The sequence below is a fragment of the Canis lupus genome, chromosome 1 (genome assembly GCF_011100685.1).
Source record: "Canis lupus familiaris isolate Mischka breed German Shepherd chromosome 1, alternate assembly UU_Cfam_GSD_1.0, whole genome shotgun sequence".
NCBI lineage: Eukaryota > Metazoa > Chordata > Mammalia > Carnivora > Canidae > Canis > Canis lupus.
The window spans coordinates 115,014,016-115,038,665 of record NC_049222.1 but is presented as its reverse complement, the minus strand read 5'-3'; the positions used below and the strand labels follow the sequence as shown (position 1 = coordinate 115,038,665).

Genomic DNA, 24,650 nt, shown 5'->3' with positions numbered 1-24,650 from the left:
TTTTTAAAGATTTTATTTATTTATTTGACAGAGAGAGAAAGAACACAAGCAGGCAAAGAGGCAGGCAGAAGCAGAGGGAGAAGCAGGCTCCTCATCCAGCAGAGAGCTAGATGCGGGGCTCAATCCTAGGACTCTGGGATCATGCCCTGAGCAAAGGCAGATGCTTAACTGACTGAGTCACCCAGGTGCCTCAAGATTTTAAAATTTTTTTGAAAGAGAGAATGCACACCCAAGAGTTGAGGGAGGGGTCCCTGCTGAGTATGGAGCCCTATGCAGGGCTTGATCCCATGACCCCGAGATCATTACCTGAGCCAAAATCAAGAGTCAGACATTTAACTGACTGAGTCACCCAGGTGCCCCGAAAGATTTTATTTTATTTATTTATTTTAAGATTTTATTTATTTATTAGAGACAGACAGAGAGAGAGAGAGAGAGCTAAAGATTTTATTTTTAAGTAATCTCTATACCAGAACCCCAAGATCAAGAGTCACATGCTCTACTGACAGAGCCAGCCGCGTCCCCCTCCCATGTAATTTAAAACATAAAATAAACCTAATTAGTTTAATAGCTCCCTTTTATAAGGAGAGAGAACACGTCCTTTGATATTTTGTCTGGAAAATCCCAGAGTTAGTTTGAGGTTAACAAGCCTTGCTTTAGATATGATTTGGGGGGAAGTTTGTCAAAAATATCAAAAGGTTTTAAAACACTTGATTAAATAGGATCATAGGTCACTGCGAAACAATCCTTAGTTATTCATTTAACCAGAGAGACAATGAAAGACTTCACAGGCCAATACAGTAAGTCCCATAGTTGTAAAAATACTTAGCTCTTTTAATAGAGAAGAATCAGTTTTCTTAAGCAACCAAAGACCTGATAAAGATGACAGGGAGCATGGGAGGTTGTTTTGATAAAACGGAATCTGTTTTCTAGGCAGATTACCTACGTCTGGAAAAGCCTCTCATAATCTCATCAAGAACAGACCAATGGTCCAAGAAAACTGTCCTTTTAGCAGATGAAAGAAAATCACACTTTACTTTTATGTAAGTACACTGCTAATACTAAAGCGTATTTTTCTTTAAGCCAATTAAATAGAGCTCTTTTACAAATTAATTTTGGCAATACCCCTGGAGGTAGAAAAACATCACATATCCATAACATACATCTACAGATGTGCATAAACATACAGGCAGACGCAGAGACCCCACGCTTTCATTCCAAACCTTTAGCCCTTGACCTGTAATCTTCTGGAAGTTGTGGACTAAATTTTCTGTGAGGGAACTTCTACAGCAGTCTGTATTTTATTTAATTCTACTTTTTAAATGATTTTATTTATTTATTCATGATAGAGAGAGAGAGAGAGAGAGAGAGAGAGGCAGAGACACAGGCAGAGGGAGAAGCAGGCTCCACGCCAGGAGCCGGATGTGGGACTCGATCCTGGGACTCCAGGATCACGCTCTGGGCCAAAGGCAGGCACTAAACCACTGAGCCACCCAGGGATCCCTTCTATTTTATTTTTTTAAAGATTATTTATTTATTTATTTATTTGAGAGAGAGAGAGAGAGCAGAGCAGAGCAAGCGAGAACATGAATAGAGGGAAAGGGGCAGAGAGAGAGGGAGAAGCAGACTCCCCGCTGAGCAGGGAGCCTGATGCAGGACTCAATCCCAGGATTCTGGGATCATGACCTGAGCCGAAGGCAGACACTTAACCGACTCAGCCACCCAGACACCCCCATCTGTTTATTTTATTTTATTTTATTTTATTTTTTATTTTATTTTAATTTTATTTTTAAGAAATCTTGACACCCAAGGTAGAGCTTGAACCTATAACCCCAAGATCAAGAGTTTAGCTCCACCAACCCAGCCTGCCAGGCGCCCTCAGCAGTCTATATTCTGAAAACCCTCTTCCCCCCCCCCGTTTCCCTCCTCAGTTTCAGGCTATCATGGGCAGTGTTTATATTTCAAAGGCATAAGATTGACATCTTCAAGGGACAGAAAAAATGCTAGTTTTCTCCTAGGAGTTTTGGGACATATTTCTTCATTATCAGCGGTCTAGGGTGATCGCTATTTAAATTTTTCCTTTGGGGCTGCCTGGGTAGCTCAGTCGGTTAAGTGTCTGCCTGCCTTGGGCTCAGGTAAGGATCTCAGGGTCCTGGGATCGAGTCCTGCATGGAGCCCTGCATTGGGCTCCTGCTCAGTGGGGAGCCTGCCCCTCTCTCTGCTCCTTCCCCTGCTCATGCTTTCTCTCTTTCTCTCTCAAATATAATTTTTTTAAAATAAATTTTTCCTTTGTATCAAGGCTCCGACAGCATGGGGCCCGCGGTCCATCTCATTGTCAGGCACTAGGGCATCCTCATCGCTTTCGCAGGGACTGTACCTGTTAGCGTCCTAATCAGGCTTCATACAGGCGCTCGGATCTTAATCTGGGGCTATTTGTGCCCTCCTAGCTTTGCAAAAGGGCATGATAAGGTCTGCAACTTATTGTTACGTTCTCCCACTGTGCTGTGAGCCCTGAAGCTAGCAGAGTAATGGAAACCGCATGTCCTTTTCCTGAATTCAGTTCTTCCGATTCCCTAGGTCAAGCTGCAGCCTGGGGTGGCCGGCCAAACTGCCCCCAGTAGGGGACACCCCCTGTCATAGCCATGCGCTTCCCTGCCCTGCAGTGTGTGCCTTGTGTAGTTCCTCAGGTGCATCAAAATGGCCAGCATCTTGGGGGTGTCCCCATACTTGTGTGGGAGTCCCCAAACATCTAACTCCTGGGGCTCCCTTCTGCACCCAGAGGCCTATGGCCAACTGGAGAGTTTCCTTGCAGGTGTGCCTTTCCGAAGGCCCATTTCTTTGGTCTCCTAGCTGATTCCTTAATTGCCAGTTTGCCAACTGGCCCCATACACAGAGGACAAGGAGGGACCAAAGAAAGAGCCAGACTGTTCCAGATTGGTAGGTGGCAGGTTTAATAAGCAAGGGAACTTATTTACAAGGCTTGTCTCGGGCGCCACAAGATGAATGGGTCTCCCACACACCCACCAGAATTTTAAAGTTTATATAGAGCCAGATGGTCTCAACAACACCTTCCTCTGGCGGGGCTATGTCCTTGGAGCAGCCCCGGGTGTGGGAACAGTGGGCAGAAAGACATTCCATGGTCAGGGGAGGGAGGGAGGAGCCTCTGATGGCCTGAGTCCAGCTCATGGGTCAACCGGCGGTCACATCCTCTGGATGATGTCCTAAAACAGGCACGCAAGCCCTGAGGCATTAGGCATTATCACGTTGGGGTGGCCAGAGAATATATAGGCAAAACACACAGTGTTCCTCAATGGGTGTCATGCAGTGCCTCGTTTTTGATGTGGGAAACCAAGTCAAAAGAAAAAAAAATTAAATTTCCTTATTATTTCCTGTCCCCTGACAAGTCCTTGAAACAGGCAGAGTGACATTCTTCTAGGAACTCTGCTGCCTTGATGTGAATCCTCTGCTAAAGGCAAAAGGCAGGGATCCCTGGGTGGCGCAGCGGTTTGGCCCCTGCCTTCGGCCCAGGGCGCGATCCTGGAGACCCGGGATCGAATCCCACGTCGGGCTCCCTGCATGGAGCCTGCTTCTCCCTCTGCCTGTGTCTCTGCGTCTCTCTCTCTGTGTGACTATCATAAATAAATAAAAATTAAAAAAAATAAAATAAAGGCAAAAGGCAACCTTAGCTTCGCATTATCCCAACCCCCCAGGATCCTGTAAGTCTCCTTTAACATATAAAAGTTCTGTTGGACACTTCCTTTATCTCTACCCCTGAAGATACATGTTGGCAACCATCCTCCAAGCATATGACCCGCTGATAGAGATCTGAAGGGTCTCGCGATTGAGTTTTTACCAAACAGTAATAAATGATCTTTTCCTAACAATAGCCAGCCCCCTCAGGGTCCTGGAAACCTTGCTTCCAAAATACCTTGGAGGTTTGTGCTCTCCCTAATCCCCTCCCAACTTGAAAGTATATAAGGGGCCACTCCTCACGACCCCAGTGCAGCTCTTCCTGCCCACAGGTCCTGTCCCTGTGCTTTTATAAAACCACCTTTTTGCACCAAGGACGTCTCAAGAATTCTTGCCTCCTCACTGTTCCCCCACCTGCCAGGCACGCACCCACTGCAGGGCTTTTGCCTGGCTTTTCTCTGCCTGGAACATCTTCCCCTAATGTGTGCCTCTGACTTGCATGCCCCTGACTCTCATGCCTGTGACTCATGCTTCTGGCAAAGTTTTGTTCAGGTGTCACCCTCTCTGTGACTTCTCAAAAAGTACAGCCTCCCTTCCTGTTTTATTTTTAATCTGCTATATATATATCAATGGTTCTCAGCAGCAACTTGTTAAAAACACAAATTCCAAAAATAAACCTTTGCGTATAAGGTGAAATGATTTTTTTTAAATAAAGGTTTATTCATTTATTTGAGAAAGAGAGAGAGAGCACAAGTGAGAGGGTGAGAGGTAGAGGGACAGAGAATCCCAAGCCGACTCCATGCTGAGCATGAAGCCCCAAGCAGGGCTTGATCTCAAGACCCTGAAATCATGAGCCCAGTCAAAACCAGGAGCAGCTCACTTAACTGTCTGCGCCACCCAGGCACCCCTAAGATTGGATGATTTTTGACAAGCGTGCCCAGCTCATTCAATGGGAGGAAGGCAGTCTTTTAAATGATGGTGCTGGGAAAATTCAATGGATATCCGCATGCAAAAGAGTCAAGACCCTTATCCAACACCACATACAAAAATGAACCTAAAATGAACCAAAGACCTAAATGTCAGAAGTCAAACTATAAGACCCTTAGAAGAAAAAATAGGGGAAAGCTTCATGACATAGGATTTGGCAATGATTTCTTGGATGTGGCACCAAAAGAACAGGCAGCAAAAGAACACTAAATTGGACTCCACCAAAATTAGAACTGCAGGGCACCTGGCTGGCTCAGGAGGTGGAGTGTGAGATTCTTGATCTCGGGGTTGTGAGTCTAAGCCCCATGTTGGGTACAGAGATCACTTAAAAGTAAACTCTTAACATAAAATAAAATAAAATTTCCTTCTGCTGCCATGTGAGTGGGGGATTGGAGGGGATCCCCTGGACTGTGAACCAGGAGGCAGTGGAGGTTGGGCTGGACCAGGATGAGGCCATGGAAGGGGAGAATGGGGGAGCATGAGAATGGGGGAGGCAGGTGTCCAGGGCTCAGGGCTCTAGCCTAGGGACTGGGGAGATCATGAGGGCCCCCTGTAATGGGTACTAGAAGGAGGAGCAGGATTGGGGGAGATGCTCTGGCCAGTTTGGGACACCATGGGAATGGGACCACAAGAGGAGGCATCCAGCACAAAACCCAGAGCTCCAGAGTGAACAAGATGCTGGGTGTGACCCCATAGTCCTCAGCCAGCAATATCCCAAACACCCACCTTTTGCGTTTCACTTTCACATACTTTGCCACATATCCACGCATCACTCGTATACTTAGCTACTGGATACTTTTCTTGAAATCAGCTCAGATTTTTTTTTTTTTTTTTTTTACACTCAACACGTTTATTTAAATAAGAAATGTCAGGGGGCATCTGGATGGCTCTGTTGGTTAAGCATCTGCCTTCAGCTCGGGTCATGGTCCCAGGGTCCTGGGATCGAGACCCACGTTGGGCTCCCTGCTCAGGAAGGAGTCTGCTTCTCCCTTTCCCTCTGCCCCTCCCCACTTATGCTCACTCTCAAATAAATAAATAAATAAATAAATAATCTTAAAAAGAAAACCCAGGAAATATCACTTCACACTAGGAGGTGGAAAACCACTATCACTTGCCATAAATAGAACACGTAGTATGAATAAACCCAATGACTCAGCAAAAACCAAGAAAAGGTACCAAGAGCACTGGGTGAAAGGCAGTCAGGGACAGGTTCTTCACAGGGTCTCAGGGCACCACCCACAGATGACACCATAATTCAAAAGGAGGAGATCCTGGCAGCACCGGTGGCTCAGTAGTTTAGCACCGCCTTTGGCCTGGGGTGTGATCCTGGAGATCCGGGATCGAGTGCCATGTCGGGCTCCCTGCATGGAGCCTGCTTTCTTCCTCTGCCTGTGTCTGTGCCTCTCATGAGTAAATAAATCAAATCTTAAAAAAAAAAAGGTGGGGGGAATCTGACAGTCACCTCCAGTCATGGACAGAATTGTGACCCTCCCCTCCAAATTCATAGGTTGAAGTCCTAACTAACCCTCAGTTTCTTAGAATATGATTAAGTCTGGAGCAAGGGCCTTTAAAAGGGTGACTAAGTTAGGGGCACCTGGGTGGCACAGTTGGTTAAATATCTGCCTTCAGCTCAGGTCATGATCTCAGGGTTCTGGGATCAAGCCCCATGTGGGGCTCCCCACTCAGCACGCAGTCTCCCTGCCCCTCCTGTCCTCTCCCCAACTTGTTCTGTCTCTCTGGCTCTCCCTCACTCAAATAAACAAAATCTTAGAAAGAAAAAAATAAATAAAGAAGTGATTAAGTTAAAATGAAATCACATGGGTGGCCCTTGTGCACTATGAAGGGTGTCCTTACAGGAAGAGATTGAGAACTAATGTAACACTGGGTGTCAACTGTACTTCAATTTAATACATAAATAAGTAAATGCTTAAAACTTTTTGAAAGAAGAGATTAAGATGCAGAGAGGCACAAAGGGAAGGCCATGTGAAGACAAAAGGAGAGAACGGCCATTTACAAGCCAAGGAGAGAAGCCTCAGAGGAAACCAAACCTGCCGAGGTCCTGATCTTGGACTTGTGGCCTCCAGAACTGTGAGAAACCAAATTTCTGTTCTTTATCCACTCTGTGGTTTTCTTCTATGGCACCTTAATCAAACTAATACAGCCTTTAACTCCATGGGCGCAGTTCACATCGCTGGTCATAGGGCCCCTAATGGGATGTGCGGAGAAGGACACAGTGTCTACCTTCAGGGTATACTTCCCGTAACTACAGGACTGGAATCTACTGAGGAAATCCAGAAACTGGGACTGCCCACAAGACATACACATCCAGAATATAAATAAAGAACGTCTACAACTCAACAACAAAAGCCCAAAATAACCCAATTTAAAAATAGGCAAAGGGCTTGAATAGATATTTCTCCAAAGAAGATATATGAATGGCCAATGAGTGCATGAAAGGATGTTCATCTCACCAATGCAAATCAAAACTACAATGAGATACCATCTCATGCTCCTTAGGATGGCTACCATTAAAAAAAAAAAAAAAGTGTTCCCAAGGACGTGGAGAAATCAGAACTCTGTGGTTCATTGGTGGGCATGTAAATGGGACAGGTCCAATGGAAAACAGTCTAAGATTCCTCAAAAAATTAGACACAAAATTACCATATGATCTGGCCATTCTACTTCTGGGTATGTATCTAATAGAAATGAGAGAAGAATCTTGAAAAAATGTTTGCATCGGGTCGTTCATCGGGGTGTTATTCACAATAACCAATGGGTGGAAGCAACCCAACTCTCTATAGAAAGATGATTGGATGAACAAAATGTAGTATATACATACAATAGACTATTATTCGGTCTTTTATTTATTTATTTTAAAATATTTTATTTGTTTATTCATGTGACACACACACACACACACAGAGGCAGAGACACAGGCAGAGGGAGAAGCAGGCTCCATGCAGGGAACCCAACGTGGGACTCGATCTCAGGTCTCCAGGATTACACCCTGGGCCAAAGGCGGCTCTAAACCGCTAAGCCACCCAGGCTGCCCATTATTCAGTCTTTAAAAAGACAGAAATCCTATAACATGCTACAACGTGGATGAACCTTGAGGACATAAGGCTTAGTGAAATATGCCAGCTCACCAAGAGACTCTATGATTCCACATAAAACAGAGATCTAGAAAAACAAACAAACAAACAAACAAAAAACCAAAAAAAAAAAAAGAGATCTAGCTAAAAATAGTTAAGAGGGTAAATTTGGTATTACTTGATTTTTACAATTATAAAAAATGATATATAAATGCATAATAGAAAGACACAAAGAAATTCTTGGTGCCCTGCTTGCCCTGAAGGTTCTTGAAGAAGACGATGGTCTCCTCACGTCTCCTAGGATCCAGCGAGCCCACTCAGTTCTGTCTGAACAGAAGATCAGAGGCCACATCCTGCAGTTCCCCCATCCCTGCTTCCTGCTTTGCTGCCTGGCGCAAAGCTTTTTTGGTTTTGAAAAACAATTGCAAAAAAACTCTCTTCTGGTACCTTTTTTTTTTTTTCTGGTACCTTTTTTATTTGATATCTAATATTACAGAATTTCAATCATTATGAAATCAAAATGTGAAATTTTAGTGGTAGGACATCTCTTTGGGAAATGGACTCAAGGGGTTTTCCTAGTTTTCTAGTTCATTCCTGTATCAGTTAGATGCATGTCCCTCGTTGTTAGAGTGAGCCTGGGTTGGATATGAATTCTACTCCATTTTTCTCTTTTTTATATTAAGTAATGAATCACTAATTATTAAGTTTCCTGTGGTTGCTGTGACAAATGACTATAGACTCTGGCTTAAGACAGCAGAAATTTCTCCTACAGCTCTGGAGGCCAGAAGTCTGCAATTGGTATCACTGGGGTGAAGTTAAGGTGTGGACAAGGCTCCACTCCTTCTGGAGGAGCTAGGAGAGTATCGGGCCTGCACTCCCTCTGGCCTTCCTTCTATAAGAACACCTGTGATTGCATTTAGAGCCCTCCCCCAGATAATCTAGAATAGTCTCCCCATTGTAAAATCCTTAAATTAATAATATTTGCAAAGACCCTTTTCCAAATAAGGTAACGGTTCCTGGATTCCAGAAATTAGGACAGGGATATCTTTTGGGCAGCCATCCTCAGCCTGCCGCAGAAACTTTGTCATTGAATCATTCAGCAAGTACTTACTGAACACCTACTGTGTGCCAGGCCTTTGTTTAGACACTGAGAATATAGCCATGCACAAAAGAGAGATCCCTGGGCTCCTGGAGCTGACATTTTAAGGTGGCACCGTCCAGAATGGTAGCTCCAAGCCCTGTGTGGCTCTTGAGCACTTGAAATGTGACTAGTCCCAACTGAGATGGGCTGAAATGTAAAACATGCACTGGATTTTGAATATTTTGCACGGACGCAAAAAGAATATTAAATAGAGCAATAATTTTTGAATTTTGTTAAGGATTTTTTTTTTAATTTTTTAAATTTATTTATGATAGTCACAGAGAGAGAGAGAGAGAGAGGCAGAGACACAGGCAGAGGGAGAAGCAGGCTCCATGCACTGGGAGCCCGATGTGGGATTCGATCCCGGGTCCCCAGGATAGTGCCCTAGGCCGAAGGCAGGCGCCAAACCGCTGCGCCACCTAGGGATCCCAAGGATTTTTTTTTTTAACTTTTACGTAATCTCTACACCCAACATGGGGCTCAAGCTCACAACCCTAAGATCAGGAGTCGCATGCTCCACCGACTGAGCCAGCCAGGCGCCCCTAATTTTTGGATGTTGGTTACATGCTGAAGTGGTAACATCTGGGATAGATTTGGCTCAATCAGATAAGTTATTAAAATTAATTTCTTGTGTTTTTAAAATTTTTTGTTCTGTAGCTACTAAAATAATATATAGAATTACATATACAGCTTGCATTGTATTTCTGTTGGACAGCCTAAGGGGAAGGAGACTATGGACAACTAACACAATAAATAAATACATTTTATGGTCTGTTAGGAAGTGATAATTTCTATGGAAGAAAAAAATAAAGGTCAGGGTAAGAGAGTATATTTGCTTTCCTGTTGCTCCTGTAACAAATTACCACAAATTTAGCAGGTCAACACCCACAAATTTATTAGCTTGCAGTTCTAAAGGTCAGAAGTTCAAAATAGTACTCTTAGGGCCTAAAATCAAAGGCTGAGTCTTCTGGAGATTCCAGGGGAAAATCCGATTCTTGTCTTTTTCAGCTTCTAGAGGGTGCCTACTTTGGCTCCCAACCACATCATTCTGACCTCTCCTTGCAAAATCACATCTCTTTCTCTGACCCTACTGCCTCCCTCTTATATCTTTTTTTTTTTTTTAAGATTTTATTTATTCATGAGAGACACAGAAACATGGGCAGAGGGAGAAGCAGGCTCCCTGTGGGGAGCCTGATGTGGGACTTGATCCCAGGATCACGACCTGAGCCAGAGGCAGACGTTCAACTGCTGAACCACCCAAGTGTCTCTCCCTCTTATATCCTTATATAAAAACATATATTACTATATAAGGATATATAATAATATAAAATAATATATTTAATACATATATTAAATCCTCCTGTGATTATACGGGGTCACCAGGATGACCCAGAATTATTTCCCCATATCAAGATCCTTAATTTAGCCACATACATAAAGTCCCTTTGTCCATGTAAGGTAACATATTCACAGATTCTGGGGATTAGGAGGTGGATACCCCAGGGAGGGTCAAGTCAGAGGAGCTGGGCCTTTACAGAGGGTGATTGGGAGAGCCTCACTGAGAGGGGACATCTGCCTAAAGACCCAAGGAATGGAGGGAAAGAGCAATACGGATATCAGGAAAGGGGATTCCAGAAAGCTGGAGCAGCCAATGCAGAGGCCCAGGGGTGGGTCTGTTCCTGGGAACCCCGGCTACTCCCCTGCACCTAAACCAACCAGAAGTCGGTGCCGTCCTGGTGCTTCTGGAATCTTGCCTGGAGAGCAGGAGGGTTTGAGACCCCTGATCGTCACTGGTCTCTGGGCACAGGGTCTCTCACCCACGGTTCCTCAAAGGACAGGCTGACCTGTGCGGAGGGGCAGGAGCCTGGGTCAGAAAGGCAACGGGTCCAGCGCCCGCCGCCCCCCGCAGTCCGGAGGGACGGTCACCTGGGCTCCGTCGTGGCTCTGTCTGTCCTGTCTGTGCAGCGTCCGCCGGCTGTGCCACTGGCGCAGGGAGGCGCGAGCCTCGGAGCTGAGCCCCTGGGGGGCGCGGCCCGCGTCGGGCTGGTAGTGCGCAATGTGGTGCAGCGCCCCAAACCACGTGGTCAGGTAGTACCCGGCTGGGGACGGGAAGGGGCGGTCGGCGCGGCCCGGCCCCGCAGTGTGTCCGCCTCTCCACCCCCTGCCGCCGGGCGAGGCCGTCGGGCCCGAGGGCGCCCCGGCTGGGTCCCCGCGTCCCGGGGCGGGGGCCCACCTTCTCCCCGTAGCTCGTCGGGATCCAACAGCTCCATGAGAAACTCCACGTCCAGCTGCGTCTCCCCAATGTGCGGACTCCAGATCAGCTCCTCCGTCAGCGCGGGCAGGAAGGCGTCGGCCCCCAGCGGCTCTGGCGGACGGACAGGTGCGTGGGGGCGTGCAGGCGCCCGCAGCCATCCCCAGGACCTCGCGGCGCTGGCTACCCTTCCACCTGGTGGGGTGCAAACGCCCCTTACCAGATCCCCGGGGCCCGCGTACACGCCGCCCGCCGGAGCGTGCCACCCTCTCCCCTCGACGTGCACACGGGCGCGCCGCACCCGGCTCCCGCGACCCTCAAGCTACGGCGCATCCAGGGGGACGCAGGGAAGCCCCCTTTACCTTGGTTCTCGCCCCGAGCCAGGCCCGCGTAGACGTCACTGCACACGGCCAGCAGCAGCGCCACCTTGCGGCGTGGGGCGCAGGCGGCGTGGAGGTGCGCCAGGCGCGCGTGGATGCGGCTCCGCAGGGCGGGGGCGGGGCCCTGCCCCGCCAGCCCCGCCCCCTGGGCTCCCGGAGGCCCCGCCCCCGCCCGCAGGGCTACTTGTCGCTGCCGCAGGCGCCGCAGCTCCCCGGCCCGCAGCGTGCGGAGTCGCGTCCACAGGGCGGGCTTCAGCGGCGCCAGCACCGCCCGGCACAAGGCCGCCTCCACCGCGGCGCCTGCGACCGGTTGGGGTGGCTGAGCCAAGGGGCGCCGGCTGCTGCGCGCGCCCCCCTCCCTCCGCCGACCCCCTCCCGGGGCGACCCCACCCTTCCCGGCTTCTGGCCACCCGCACGTGTAGACGTGGGTGAGGACACGTGTGGAAGGGGGAGCCCGGACGTGTGAGATGAGCAGAGTGAGCGGAACAGGAGCTCCTATATGCAGGCAAAGGTGTGCGAGTGGCCAAGCCAGCAGGCGCAGAGACGCAGGGAAAGAAGTTGGCTGCGGACACACACGTAGCGCCAAGAGGTGGCAAAGGAGAACCCGAGTGGGTTCAGGGAATGGCCATAAATTCCCTCCCAGTCCTCCTTATTACCAAGACCGTCGTCCTTCTGGGGGGTCCCAGGCCCCAGGCTCCCAAAAACAGCTCTAACGTCGGGGTCCTTTGATAAGTGATCCTGGAGGTCAGTAAGGAGGTGCCGCACATCCTGCAGCAGCTCTGTGGCTGCGTCCCCAGGCCTGTGGGGGCCTCTGGTATTTGAGGTGAGACGCGCCCTCAGGCCCTGGAACTGCCTGCCCACGTAGCTGCCCCGGGCCCTGGCCAGAGCCTGGATGTGATGGGTGAGCACATCCTCCGGTTCGTTCTCTTCATCTCTGAAGTCGGCCTCATTTTCGTCCTCGTTCTCATCCTTGTCCTCCTTCTCTGTCTCCTCCACCAGGCTGGCCAGAGCTGGCCCAGCGTGGTGCACCTCGGGGCTGAGTGGGCCTTCAACCCACGAGACCCTGTGAGGGGCAGGGTTCCTGGGGGCTGGATGTGAGGAGACAGTTGGCCCCACAGAACAGTGGTAGTGGCTCCCTCACCCTCAGGGGCCCAGGGCCCTCTCCCATCCAGCTAACCTGATCTGTGTCTTTCTGCAGTTTCTGGAGGTGTCTCTGGCGGCATCTGCTCCGTCCTCCACCCTCTGTGGGTCTCCACGTAGAGCTTGTTCACCACGGAAAGCACCCTCTCCGACATGTTGAGTTGGACACCACCAATCTGCAGAGGACCTGGGCACCAGCATAACCGAGGCGTCCCAGACGTCCAATGAGCCAGCCCCTGGTTCCTTCAGGGCACCAGGAGACCTAATTCCCAGCCTCATTACTGGCTTGGTCCCCGGCCCTTTGTCACTCAGGCCCAGGGGTCAAGCCTCCCACAGCCCTCTCCCTGAAGTGCCACCCTCCCGGACCAAGCAACCCAGAAAGTGGCTTCCCCCTCCCTTAGGGAGCCACCCCTCACCTGCGTGTTGGTCTCCAGGCCTTCGAGTGGGAGGGGGCAAGAGCAGAGTTCTGGGCAAAACATCCCTGAGAAAAGATAAGGGGAAGCTGCGGTGTGGGTGGGATGTCTTAGGGATGGATCCCCCTTAGCCCTTTTGACGGGTGACCTGTACCTGCTGGCTGAAAGGAAGGCCAGGAGATGGGGCAGGTCCGGCATGCAGAGGTTAGAGTATTTCAGGGACACACCTGGGGGTGGAGGGAAACAAGGGGCGGGGAAGAAAAGGTGAGTCCTCAGTCCTGCAATCCCCCAAAGGATCTTCAACACAGGGAAATTTCTACCCCTTAGAGCCCCCACCTTTTCTGGTGTCTTTATGTCTACATCCCACTTATGGCACCAAATAGCACTTGGGAGATATTTTGGAAGCAAAGCTGACTAAATTTGCTGTGGGCTGGAAACTGGGGGTAGGCTCCTCACCTCCAGGAAGCTTCTGGATCTGGTAGGTGTGGACTTCTCCTCGTGAAGCTCCTGTCCTCAACACCAGGACCTGGCTAGGGTCGTATCCTGTGACCAGGAAACTCTAGGGGGTGGGGTGGCGAGGGTAGCAAAGGTCAGCTTTTTTTTTTTTTTTTAAGTTTTATTTATTTAAGTAATCTCTACACCCAATATGGGGCCCAAACTCACAACCCCAAGACCAAGAATTCTCCACTCTGAGCCAGCCAGGTGCCCTGAAGCAAAGATCATCTTGAAGAGGATCTGTACAAATCTCTGTTACTTTGGCCTGCCCAGCATCCATTTCCCTTACTTTGGATTCCACACCCCAAACTTCCTTTAAAGAAATCTGCTCCCTCCCTTGGTTCCTGTGTGTGGGACTAACTCCCCTCAAGCCCTAGGGTTGGTCCCATGACCTGACCTTGCCAATAGGGTGACAGTACTTTCTCACTGTGATTGGTTCAGAGATGGGCGTGTGAATCAAACCCAGCCAATGGAAATCTTCCACAAGATTTTTGCTTCCTCTTTCTTTGGAAGGAGGCATCTATTTATACTGGCTTTGCTAAGCTTGAGGGATATGGCCGTGAGCTGGGAACACCCATCTCTGCCACCACAAGGACAGAGCCCCCTGGAGAAGGAAGCTGCGTAGACCTGCTAGTGGCCTTATCCAAGTCCACCCCCTATTCCTTGCAGGACTGTAGCTTTGTCCTGAGCATAAACTGCCCAGTTGGAGAAGACGGATGATGATGTAGGTGGGAGGTGTTTCTCACCTCTGGCTTTTATAATTCCCAGGTGAGCTTTATTATTATTTTTTAAAGATTTTATTTATTTATTCATGAGAGATACAGAGAGAAGAAAGAGAGGCAGAGACACAGGCAGAGGGAGAAGCAGGCTCCATGCCGGGAACCTGACATGGGACTCGATCTGGGGTCTCCAGGATCAGGCCCTGGGCTGAAGGCAGGTGCTAAAACCACTGAGCCACCCAGGGATCCCCATCCCAGGTGAGCTTTAAAAAATATTGGGGATCCCTGGGTGGCGCAGCGGTTTAGCGCCTGCCTTTGGCCCAGGGCGCGATCCTGGAGACCCGGGATCGAATCCCACGTCGGGCTCCCGGTGCATGGAGCCTGCTTCTCCCTCTGCCTGTGTCTCTGCCTCTTTCTCTCTCTCTCTGTGACTATCATAAATAAATTAAAAAAAAAGTCTACTCAAATTTTCAAAAAAAAAAAAAAAAAAAAAAAAAAAAAAAATATTGCCACCGGGGCCCCATCCATATATATGGAATCGATTGCGAAGGCTTTTGGTTTTCCTGGTGCAACTGGTGCTTCTTTTTCTTCTTCCTGCCTGGAGCACAAACATGTGTTTGGACCTGGGGCAGCCACCGGGCAACGGCGAAGGGAATCCAAGAGAATGGCAGAGAAGCAGGCCTTGACGTCACTAGAGCTACTGAGCCAGAGCCCAGGCTGCCTTTCGGAATGTCTTACAAAGATAAATGCCTGATTGCCTAAGCGGCTGTAGAACGCCTGCCCGTTCCTCGAAGCCCCAAACATTGGGCTTTCCCTACAGCTGAAGCAAAGCCAAGAAATGGGATGGGAGAAATGGACAGGTTCCCTCATGCTCAAGATCCAGGCCCTCCTGAAATTCCCTTTACTTCCGGGTGTTTCAGTTATTTGACTCAGTCGGTGGCCTTTTTGGTTTGCCTGGTCTATGTTGTTGGTCACGGGGAACCGGCAGAGTCCGGGCTGATGCACGGTGGCATGGGGAAGGTCAGAGAAGGTCCCTGGCTGTGAGTACTCACCCCTGGTGGCCACAGCTCAAGAAGGGCTTCTGCATCCTGTGTGTCCAGCTCTGGGACCTGCCACACCCCCGATGTCCTCCACAGGCGAAGCAGTGGCTCTGGGGTCCCCAGGACCCCTACGGGGGTCTCACCCGCTCCATTCACCTGTGACAGAATCGGTCTGGGACATGCAGGGTCCAGGAGACCAGGGGTTAGAGGTGCGCAGTTGGACGGTAAGGCGGGGTCAAAGGCGCAGGAAGGGGTAGCCCAGGGATGAGACGGGATTCAGGGTCTATATGGGGGGTGCGCATTGGGTGGAAGGGGCTTCTGAATCCAGGGGCAGGAGTGGGGAGACCCCAGCCCCAGCAGCCCTCACCTCTCCGCATTGATGGGGCCTGCAGGGGCCTTGTCCTCCAGCTGAGCCATCTTCAGGATACGCGAGGCCAGCAAGCCATGGTCTGGCCCCTGGCAGGGAGGGAGACAAGGCTCAAGGTTGCTCCAACCCAGGGGTAATATTCAACATGTCTACAACCAATATAGCCCAAACCCTGACCGATCAGAACGGACCCAAGGCCCCTGGCGGTGCCAGGTGTTAATTCTTTAGTCACTGGACAGTTGTGTCTAAGGGAGGCCGTTGTGTCTTGGCAGGGAGGGCAGGGGTGTAAGGGAGGCCCCAAACTGACAGCTGTTTACCGAGTGGCACAGAAATATTTCAGATTTTGACAACCAGTGCTGCCATAATACAGATGTGGGCCAGTTGGAAAACCACTTCGCCAAAACCCAGCGCCCGGACAGCGCTCAGCCCACAGCAGGCACTCGGGAAATATGACGTGTCTCATACAGCAGCCCCTCCTCCCCCCTTCCCAGGCCACAGAGGGGCCCTCAAATACTCCCCCATCCAACATCTTATTTATGAACACTTTCAAACATTCAGAAAACCCGCATTTACAGGCTCCCTAGATCTTACTGTCGGCGTTTTATTTTTGCCCTATAACACATCCGTCCCTCTGTCCGTCGGACCTCAACTCTCCTAAGCAGGCACACAGCCCTAGCTAGCCTGAGTGATCGCTCGAGGTGGGCAATGTTGAGTGTTTTCTCTGCAGCAGTCCCAGGAGTGGGACCCCTGGGGCCATTCAGGTGTGCGCCTCACAAATACTTTATAAGCACAGGCCCAGACTGGGTGCCCGGGGGACACGATGACGGCAGAACAGGCCCCTGCCCTCACGGGGCTTCCGTTCTTGCTTGGGCTGGTACAGGAGACGGGTAGGAGCCAGCTGAGCAAATCAATCAGGCTGGGGTTTTAGGAACCCGGGGTTTTAGGAAGGGCAGGTGCCCGTCCAGGGGAGAGCAGGCGGGAAGGGTGGGGCGGGAGGCAGATGCTCTCCTGGGTCCCACCGGAGGTGGTGGAGGGGGCGGCGGGCGGTGCTGGGCAGGGCGGGATGGGTGCAGAAGCCCGACACCAAAGACAGGCTGCGGGGGGTGATGCTGCCGGCGGCTAGGTCCCGGGGGACCCCTACCTGTTCTCCGAGGGGAGGCCTGGAGTAGCAGGAAGTGAAAGTGTTCCTCACCAGAGAGAGAGGAAGCCGGGCGGGCGGGGGAAGAGGCGGGGCTGGGGGGATCTGAAATCAACCTTCCTCTCTTTTTCGGGGCTCCGGCCTTAGGTGAAGGGGCTCTGAGGGAGAGGACTCTGGTAGTCTGGGAGTCCAGGGCTAAGAGCCCCGAGGCTCTCTCGCAGCCCCTGGGGCCCCCTGTCTACCCCCCTGCTGTTCCCCATGAGAGCCTGGAGGTGTTCTGCGTCCCTGGGTGCCCACGGAAAGGAACAGGGACACCAGACAACTGATTGTTAGTTGTTTTCACTTTTATTTTGTATTCAATAAGCAACGTTATCTGCCCCTCCCCACGGAGGAAGTGGGTCCCCAGGGAAGGGGCCCAGCACCCACTTTGGTGGTGGGAGGCACAGACTTGGGAGGCCTTCAGGCTCAGCTGCCCCCAGAGTGTGTTACGTTTGGAGGGTCCACACTCCACCCAGGGTAGACTTGGTCTACTTGGCCACAGGCTGCCCTAGGAGCAGTAGAGAGCCCAGGGGGCTCTGGGGAGCCCTGGGGAGCCCTTGGGGCCCCTGTCCAGAACAGTTAGGTGTTTAGAGGCAGCCCTGGCCTCAGGAGCAGTTAGAGATTAGGGGAGGTTGACCCCGTCCCCGCGGGTGGTTAGAGACCGCGCGGGCTGTTACAGATGGGCTGCCCAGGCCTCGGCCCTTGGGTGATGTTAGAAGTTCACCAGGGTCAGGGGGCTGGGGCCCCAGTTTTGAGCGGGAGTGGTTAAGAGACTGGGGAGATGTTCTGAGCTCCCCAGACAAGAGCTGCAAGTTAGAGGGGGCCAGGGCTGGCTGGGGCTCTGCTGTCCCAAAGGAACTGGGCGTCCTGCCCGGGAGAGGCAGCTGTCATTGGGGTTTCTCTCCCTCCTTGGTCCTGGCCTCCTCCTTGGCAGGAGGTGGAGACTTGCTGGGAGAAGCTGAAGTTGAAGTGCTGGGGTTGGGGGCCCCTGACCCTGCCTGGGCGTCTATGTGGGCATGCTCCTTCCGGACAAGGTCCTCCAGTTCTTTCTGCAGGGGGCAAAGTTCATAGAAGTTAGAGGTCACTGTGCATCATGGGATCACAGGACCTGTGGGGCAGGGGTTTGGGGACAGGCTCCGGGTGGGCCGGGGTAGACTCCTTACCTTCCATCCGAGGAGGTCGGCAAGGGCCAGGCAGCCCTGGTCACAGTCACCCAGCCAGGCCACGTCCCTGTGGGTGGGAGAGTCAGAGCTCTCAGCTTGTCCCAGGCCCCTGCCCACTTTTCCCAGTCCGCGTGCCTTCATGCCCTCCCTCCCACCTCGGCTGTGACCCTCGCAGGCCCAGGACTCACCTGTAGGCCTTCTTGGAGTCGAAGTCCATGCCTCCTCCAAGGCCCATCATCATCCCCAGGAAAGGGTCAGTCTGTGGGGGAGAGGGGAGCTCAGAGCACAGAGCCTGGAGCCAGGTGGCCTGGGGCTGTTCCCTGCTCTGTGACTTCACTCAGTGACCTGGCCTCTCCAAACCTCAGTTTCCTTATCTGTAGAGTGGGGGCCATTACCAGCCACTCCTGGCATTGTCGTGTCAGCGGGTTAATACTTAGAAAGCGCTTACGGGGCGCCTGGCAGGCTCAGTCAGCAGAGCATGTGACTCTTCATCTCAGGGTCGTGAGTTTGAGCCCCATAGTAGGCATAGGGCCTACTTAAAATTAAAAAATACAAAATAAAATAAAACAAATTAAACCAGACAATGCTTAGAACAGTGTCTGGCACATGGAGTGTTTGGCTGTTCGAGGAACCACCCCTCCCCAGGGATGAGGGATGAGGGAGGGAGGCCACCTCAGGAAAAGAGCCGAAAGCGGGAGTGGGCGTCTCCTCACGCTGTGCTGTGGGCCCTGGGGCCTGCTCACCCTGACTCCTCACTTACCCAAAGCCCAGCAGTCCTGTTCTGGCTTAAGCTGCTTTGAGTTACTTCACTTGCTCAGAAGGGGCCGGAGGGACCCCGGGGCCTGTAGAATCAGAGTCTAGGTGGCCTGGAATCTGACCCCTCCGGGTTCTAGAGCACCTAGTTCTGAGCTGAGGGGTCTCAGTTTCTGAGGAAGCCAGTGAAAGGGAATGTGGGACCCCCGAGAGGAGGAGGAGGAGGAAGAGGAAGAGAAGACAGAGGGGGGCTCACATAAAAGCCAACTCACCTGCCCAGTCTTCTCCTTGTTGATGAGCAGGCGCGGGGTAGAGAGGGGCGCCCTGGGGGATGGGGAGCTCAGTGGTAAGGGTCTGTCCTGGCCACCCCCACCCCCGGTCCCAGCAGCACCCCCCAATCCCAACCCCAACCTACTTGCTGATGAGGGAAGCAAAGGGCTGCACTTGCAGGGAGGTACCCATGATGATGAGGAGGTCCACCTTCAGGAAGTCCTGGGGAGGGGGGGGTGGTCAGTGAGGGTCCCAGAGGCTCAGCAGGGGCCAGGCTGCCTCCCCCCACACCCCTGCCCTGCAGCTTGCTACCCCTCCCCTACCTGGGGAGGCACTTACTGACTGCATGCAGGAGAAGAACCTTGCTGGGAGGTTCTCGCCGAAGAACACGATGTCTGAAGCAGACAGATGGACAGACACAGAGACAGAAAGAGAAGGTGAATCGGGAGGCAGAGACAGGGTCAGAGAGAGAGAGAGAGAATGAGAGAGAGAACAGGCGGCAGCAGAAGGCTGACCCGAGGGGCTGAGGTGGGAGCTACAGAGTAGCGGGCGCAGGTGAGGGGCTACAGGACCCATTCTCCCGGGGAAAGATTCGGGGCACCGGTCAGGGGCTCGTGGAGGGCCGGGGGTCCCAGCCCAAGTCCATCCAGGCTGCTCCCTGGCCCCGAGGCTCACCAGGCTTCACCACGCTGTGACATTTCTCACACTTGGGAGTCACCTCGGAGAAGATCTTCTCTGGGCGTGGGGAAGAGGAAGGGAGAGGAGGTAAGCGACTCTGGGCTAGGGTCTGGGGCTGCAGCCAGCCCTCACGGTCCACGCACACACCTCGGTCGCTGGGGGGCCTCCTGGGGGTGTGCCCTGCTCACGAAGGCCCTCCCTCCTTAGAGAGCTGCCCCTTACCTCCCCCCACCCATCGCCCAGGGTTCCGGGGTGGAGGGCATGGGGGGCTCCGAGCACCAGGTCACGTCTATTGAGTTAATGAATAAACACAAGGACAGATGAATGAGCAGATGCTTGCCCTTTACAGGGGTAACTGGATCCCACCCCCCACCCCCCAACGTGGGCAATAAAGCTCCCCCAGGGGTCTTTGGGGGCAGTTCTATTTTATCCTGGGTGAGAGGCCTGGTGAGCCCCAGGCCTGGTGACAGAGAGGGAAGAAATTGCAGACGATCCTGGGATGGGGACACATCCTAGGGCCCAGCTGCCCACCATCCTTGGGTTCTGGGACAGACACCCCCCCCCCCACACCACCATCCTTATGACAATCATGCTCCTGATTGCTTATTAAGGAAGGAAGCTTGAAACATGCTCACTTGCACCCCACAGAATCCTAGCTCATTTGTTCAACTGTTCATTCATTCATTCATTCATTCATTCATTCCTTCAACAGGTATTTAAAGAGCCCCGTTTTAATGTCTGCAATTCACTTTAGACTATTTCAGCATGGACAGCATGATATTTTGTGGGGGATGCGCACACTCTTGCTGTAAGTGACACACAATGGGGTCGTGTTCCTCGTCCATTACCCCCAGCTGCGCGCACTTGAGCTATTCTGGAAGCCTCACCCCAGCGGCGGTCAGCTGGCGTTTTGGCAGAAAGGCCCCGCTCCAGAGGCCCCACCACAAATGCTGCAGCTGTCTCTGTCTCACATGAACACCAGAGGCTTTGTGAAACCAGCATAAAGAATGTCAGAAATGGCTTTCCATGGGTGAAATGTGTGGCTTCTCGGCAGCACAATGGATGTCAGACAAAGGCTCTCAATGGCATTCGAGAAATGTGGGCCGGAGGAATAGTTCCCCCCTTTTCTGGACACTCTGCCCTTCCATGGACGGGGACGCTGACTTTGACAAGCCCTGTTGTCTGGACCCCTCGGGACAGTCCCCCCCCCCCGCCCCCCGCCTTTGTCCCTAACCAGGCCTGCGTCCAGCTCCACGCTCCACGGAACATGCTTGCCTGCATCTGACTAACGGGCCATCGGATCCGGGGCCTCCAGCCCCGTCCTGTCCAGTATGGTGCACGTAGCTACATGTGGCTTTTAACTTTTTAATTAATAAAAATGACGGAAAATGAAACATTCAGTCCACTGGTCACGGTAGTGACATCTGTGAGCGCTCCAGAGCCACATGTGGCAGCGGCTGCCATACTGAGCAGGTACGGATTAGAGTGCAGTTGTGTCTCCCTCCGTGGGCCCCTCTTGTAAGGTAAGATCAGAGCCCCTCAAAGGACAAAGGGCCGGGGCCTCAGACCCCACAGAACAGACTGCATGGCGGTCCGGCGACCTCTCTGCCAACACACATCTCTGTGTACGGCTGAATTGGGTCTGGACCTTGCTCCCCTAATAACCCGGCTGTGAGGTGGTGCTGGGAGCCCGCTGCAGACCCCGCTGCTGCCTCAGATCTCGGGGGGCCACAGAGCAAGGACACCGCTGGAGCCCACAGCGTGGAGCCCCTGATCTTGGCGCTGGGGAGCCGACGGGAGGCAGGAGGCCCGCCCTCGTGGATGACCTCCGGGGCCTCACCTTTCATCCAGCTGAGCGGGTACTCCCGTCGGCACAGGGGGCTGATACAGTGCGAGGTGTAGAAGGTGCCGTGGGCCTCCACCAGGTCCTCAGGCTCCAGCCCGGCCACCCGCTCCAGGGTGTCTATGTTCTGCGGGGAGAGGTGGGGGGAAAGGCTCAGCAGCGAGCCGGCCCCTCAGGGGCAGGAGCAGGGCGCTGTGAAGAGAAGCAAATGGGACGGAGGGAGAAGGAAGCGAAGGAGAAACGAGGGGCACGGTGTGCCCGTAAAGCCCTCCGCTCATCTCATGGTGCCACCGAAGCGTAAAAGTCACAGATGCTTAACGGCGGGGCCCACGCTCATACATCTGTGAGCCCAGGCCCACGGCCACCATCAGCCCATATGGAGGTTTTCCGCATTATCGGGCCACTTTGTTTCCATTTTTTCAGAAAATTTGTTTTGTTAGGACCACACGACGTTAGTGCCACCTGCCAGAAATTTGTTGGCCTTCACGAACAAGCCCTACAATGTCTCTGCTGTAGATAGAGCCCCCTCAGGTGTGGCGTCCTTGTGCAGTAGCCAACCCGCGCAGCTGGATATGGCAGGCCTGGCCAAGCATTAACAGAAATAAGTGAATCGGGAGGGTTTATTTGGTTTTAATCACTGTTTTCCTAATTAGCAGTAGGGTTTCTTACTACGGTCTGTTTCAGAGATGGCACAGTCATCGCATTCTTTTCAGACGCAGGTATATCCCTCCTTCAACCAGCCAGGCTGTTCTTCTCTTCCATATAGGCATATGAGCGCTCTCATTTTTCTTAAAGCACGCAGCCCCTCGGGAGCAGCTTTTGCTGGCCCGTGAGGAATGCTGCAGGGGCAGGTGCTGACGGGGCACATGGGCACATGCCACCCAGAGATGGCCGGTCACATGTAGCCCCCAGCTACCCCGGCACGGTTTCCCCGAGACTCCGTGAACAACCGAAAGGGTTGTCTTTCAAGGGCAGACGGCCCCCACTGCTCTCTCTGCTCCCTGCCAGCGATCAGCTTGTTCCCCCAACGGGCAGACAAGAGCCACTGTTCCCACACTCCCTGCAGCTCTCCCCCTGCCTCCTCCCCCTGCTTTAGTTTTGCCTTTGTGACTTGACTCAGTCTACTGACTCCCTCACACATGAGTAAGCAGTGTGCGTGCAAATAATTATATAGCATGTACAAGAACTACTCAGATGCCTCTGTTAGTCTGAGGCCACTTTTGATAAAGAAACCACAAATTGGAAAAGAACGAGGCTGACCTGTGTGTCCTGATGTTGAAATGATCCCTCCAAGAGGTTAAAAGGCTCAGGAGAACAAGGGCTGTGGGAAAACTATATATGAACGTGTGTACTTGTTTCCCTACGTATAGAATATTTTTTGGAAAGATTTTATTTATTTATTTGAGAGAAAGAGAAAGAGAGACAGAGAAAGAGAGAGAGTGTGCACAAGCAGGGGGAGCAGCAGGCAGAGGGAGTAGCAGGTTCCCCACTGAGTAGGGAGCCCCATGTGGGACTCAATCCGAGGACCCTGGGACCATGACCTGAACTAAAGGCAGGCGCTTAACAGACAGAGCCACCCAGGCGCCCCTGTGATATGAGAAGCCAGCTAGGGGAGAGAGGCTGGCGGCTGGGGGGTATGGCCCCAGGAAGCCCCCTCCTAAAGGACAAAGAGTCATGAGCACATGATGGTAAACGGCAAGTGACATGTGGCTGGGGTGTGTGGCACGAAGCAGGGCATGGTGACAGTGGGCAGTGGCCCCCCCAGCTCCAGCGCAGCGCTCCCCGACTCTGGAGGACCCCGGGCGGGGCAGGGTGGGGCGTAGCCAGCTCTTCTCAATCTGCAAGAGGAGCCTGAAGTCTGGATTTTCATCTGAAATCTCGTTTTTTAAACCTTGGCTCCCTTTTTTGTTTTAAAACACTGTGTCCCCCTGATGGACACGAAGGCAATGGCAGCTTTGAAAAAGCATGAAGTCGGGGGCGCCTGGCTGGTTCACTGTGCGATTCTTGGATCTTGGAGTTGTGAGTTCAAGTCCCACATTGGGTGGAGAGATTACTTAAAAATAAAATCCTGGGCAGCCCAGGTGGCTCAGCGGTTTAACGCCGCCTTTGGCCTGGGGTGGGATCCTGGGGACTCGATCCCGGGTCCCCAGGCCCCCATTGGGCTCCCTGCATGGAGCCTGCTTCTCCCTCTGTCTGTGACTCTGCCTCTCTCTTTGTGTGTCTCTCATTAATAAATGAATAAAATCTTTTAAAAAAATTCTAAAAAAGGAAGAAAGAAAGAAAAGAAAAGAGCAAGCAGGAAGCTGCTATGTGGGTGTGGATATGGAAGGGTCTTCCACACAGGAAGTTAAGTGAGAGAAAGCCCTATGTGGCGGGTAAAGGCCATGCAGATATTTAAAAGGACGATAAGCTGCTTTGCTGTGGAGATCACAGGGCTTGAACGAACAGGGCAACTGTTCTCATGTTTGAATGGAGACTTGTATCTGGAGATAAAAATAGCTATCGTACATAGCTTCAGAAGTGCCACATCATCACAATTCGGAAAGAAGTGAAGACAGTGTGTTCCAGAAAACTGGGTCAGTGACTCAAAAAGTGGCTGAGGTTGATGGAGAGGGTGACAAGTTTGAAAACAAAACAAAACAAAACAAAACAAAACAACAAAATGGTTTCTTGAAACATGAGAGTGGAACTTTTTTTCCACTTTTGCCTCTGTTTTCTGTAATAGGCCTCAAAACATACGTTTTGATGACGTATGTGTAGCTAAATGCATGCATTAATTATTGCCGGGAGGGGACAGACGCCTGCACCTTTCCCACGGCCCCCAGAGTGCACCGATGCTGGATTTCATGAGAAGGTAGCTCGCCGTGGGTGTGCTTCTGTGCTGGGGCGGAGGCTTTGGCCTCACATGGCTTCACCTTTGAAGCAGATTCGTGACCCGCACACTTCTCCCCTCATTGGCCCCTGCCTCCAGCCTCTTCTACTTGGACATCGGAGGACCCCCTTCCTCACCCCGCCCTCCCCATCAGCCCCCTACTTGCAGCCAGAGAGGGATGC

At 52.1% G+C, this 24,650-nt stretch overlaps 2 protein-coding genes and 1 long non-coding RNA gene across 5 annotated transcripts in view; 1 reads left to right on the top strand and 2 right to left on the bottom strand.

Moving 5' to 3' along the window:
- The first annotated feature begins 928 nt into the window (after positions 1-928).
- Positions 929-23,062, top strand: LOC119869335. The gene is made up of 3 exons (XR_005354646.1): positions 929-1,040; positions 12,737-14,354; positions 20,466-23,062. It is a non-coding gene; the product is annotated as an uncharacterized LOC119869335 (long non-coding RNA).
- On the bottom strand, positions 10,223-16,918 carry RINL (Ras and Rab interactor like). Of its 2 annotated transcripts, none has more exons than XM_038528948.1 (12): positions 16,854-16,918; positions 15,713-15,801; positions 15,358-15,517; positions 13,548-13,650; positions 13,246-13,318; positions 13,095-13,159; positions 12,716-12,865; positions 12,195-12,626; positions 11,521-11,838; positions 11,141-11,272; positions 10,834-11,006; positions 10,223-10,751 (listed from the first exon to the last, which is right to left on the bottom strand). In XM_038528948.1, exons 2-12 carry the CDS (start codon positions 15,760-15,762, stop codon positions 10,695-10,697), a joined length of 1,713 nt encoding a protein of 570 aa, XP_038384876.1. In that variant the 5' UTR covers positions 15,763-15,801; positions 16,854-16,918; the 3' UTR covers positions 10,223-10,694. The 2 variants fall into 2 exon arrangements, with proteins under 2 accessions (XP_038384876.1, XP_038384877.1); XM_038528949.1 differs by having other exon boundaries at positions 15,358-15,501.
- The window catches only part of SIRT2 (sirtuin 2), a 17,705-nt gene continuing 10,228 nt past the window's right edge, over positions 17,174-24,650 (bottom strand). The window contains exons 8-15 of one of the 2 annotated variants that reach the window (XM_038528953.1): positions 21,594-21,723; positions 19,751-19,810; positions 19,415-19,470; positions 19,221-19,297; positions 19,078-19,129; positions 18,241-18,311; positions 18,053-18,119; positions 17,174-17,938 (exon numbers count right to left, since the gene is read on the bottom strand). In XM_038528953.1, coding sequence (XP_038384881.1) covers positions 17,777-17,938; positions 18,053-18,119; positions 18,241-18,311; positions 19,078-19,129; positions 19,221-19,297; positions 19,415-19,470; positions 19,751-19,810; positions 21,594-21,723 — 675 coding nt within the window. In that variant the 3' untranslated portion in view covers positions 17,174-17,776. The remainder of the gene's footprint in view (positions 17,939-18,052; positions 18,120-18,240; positions 18,312-19,077; positions 19,130-19,220; positions 19,298-19,414; positions 19,471-19,750; positions 19,811-21,593; positions 21,724-24,650) is intronic. The other variant, XM_038528954.1, reaches the window with a different exon arrangement.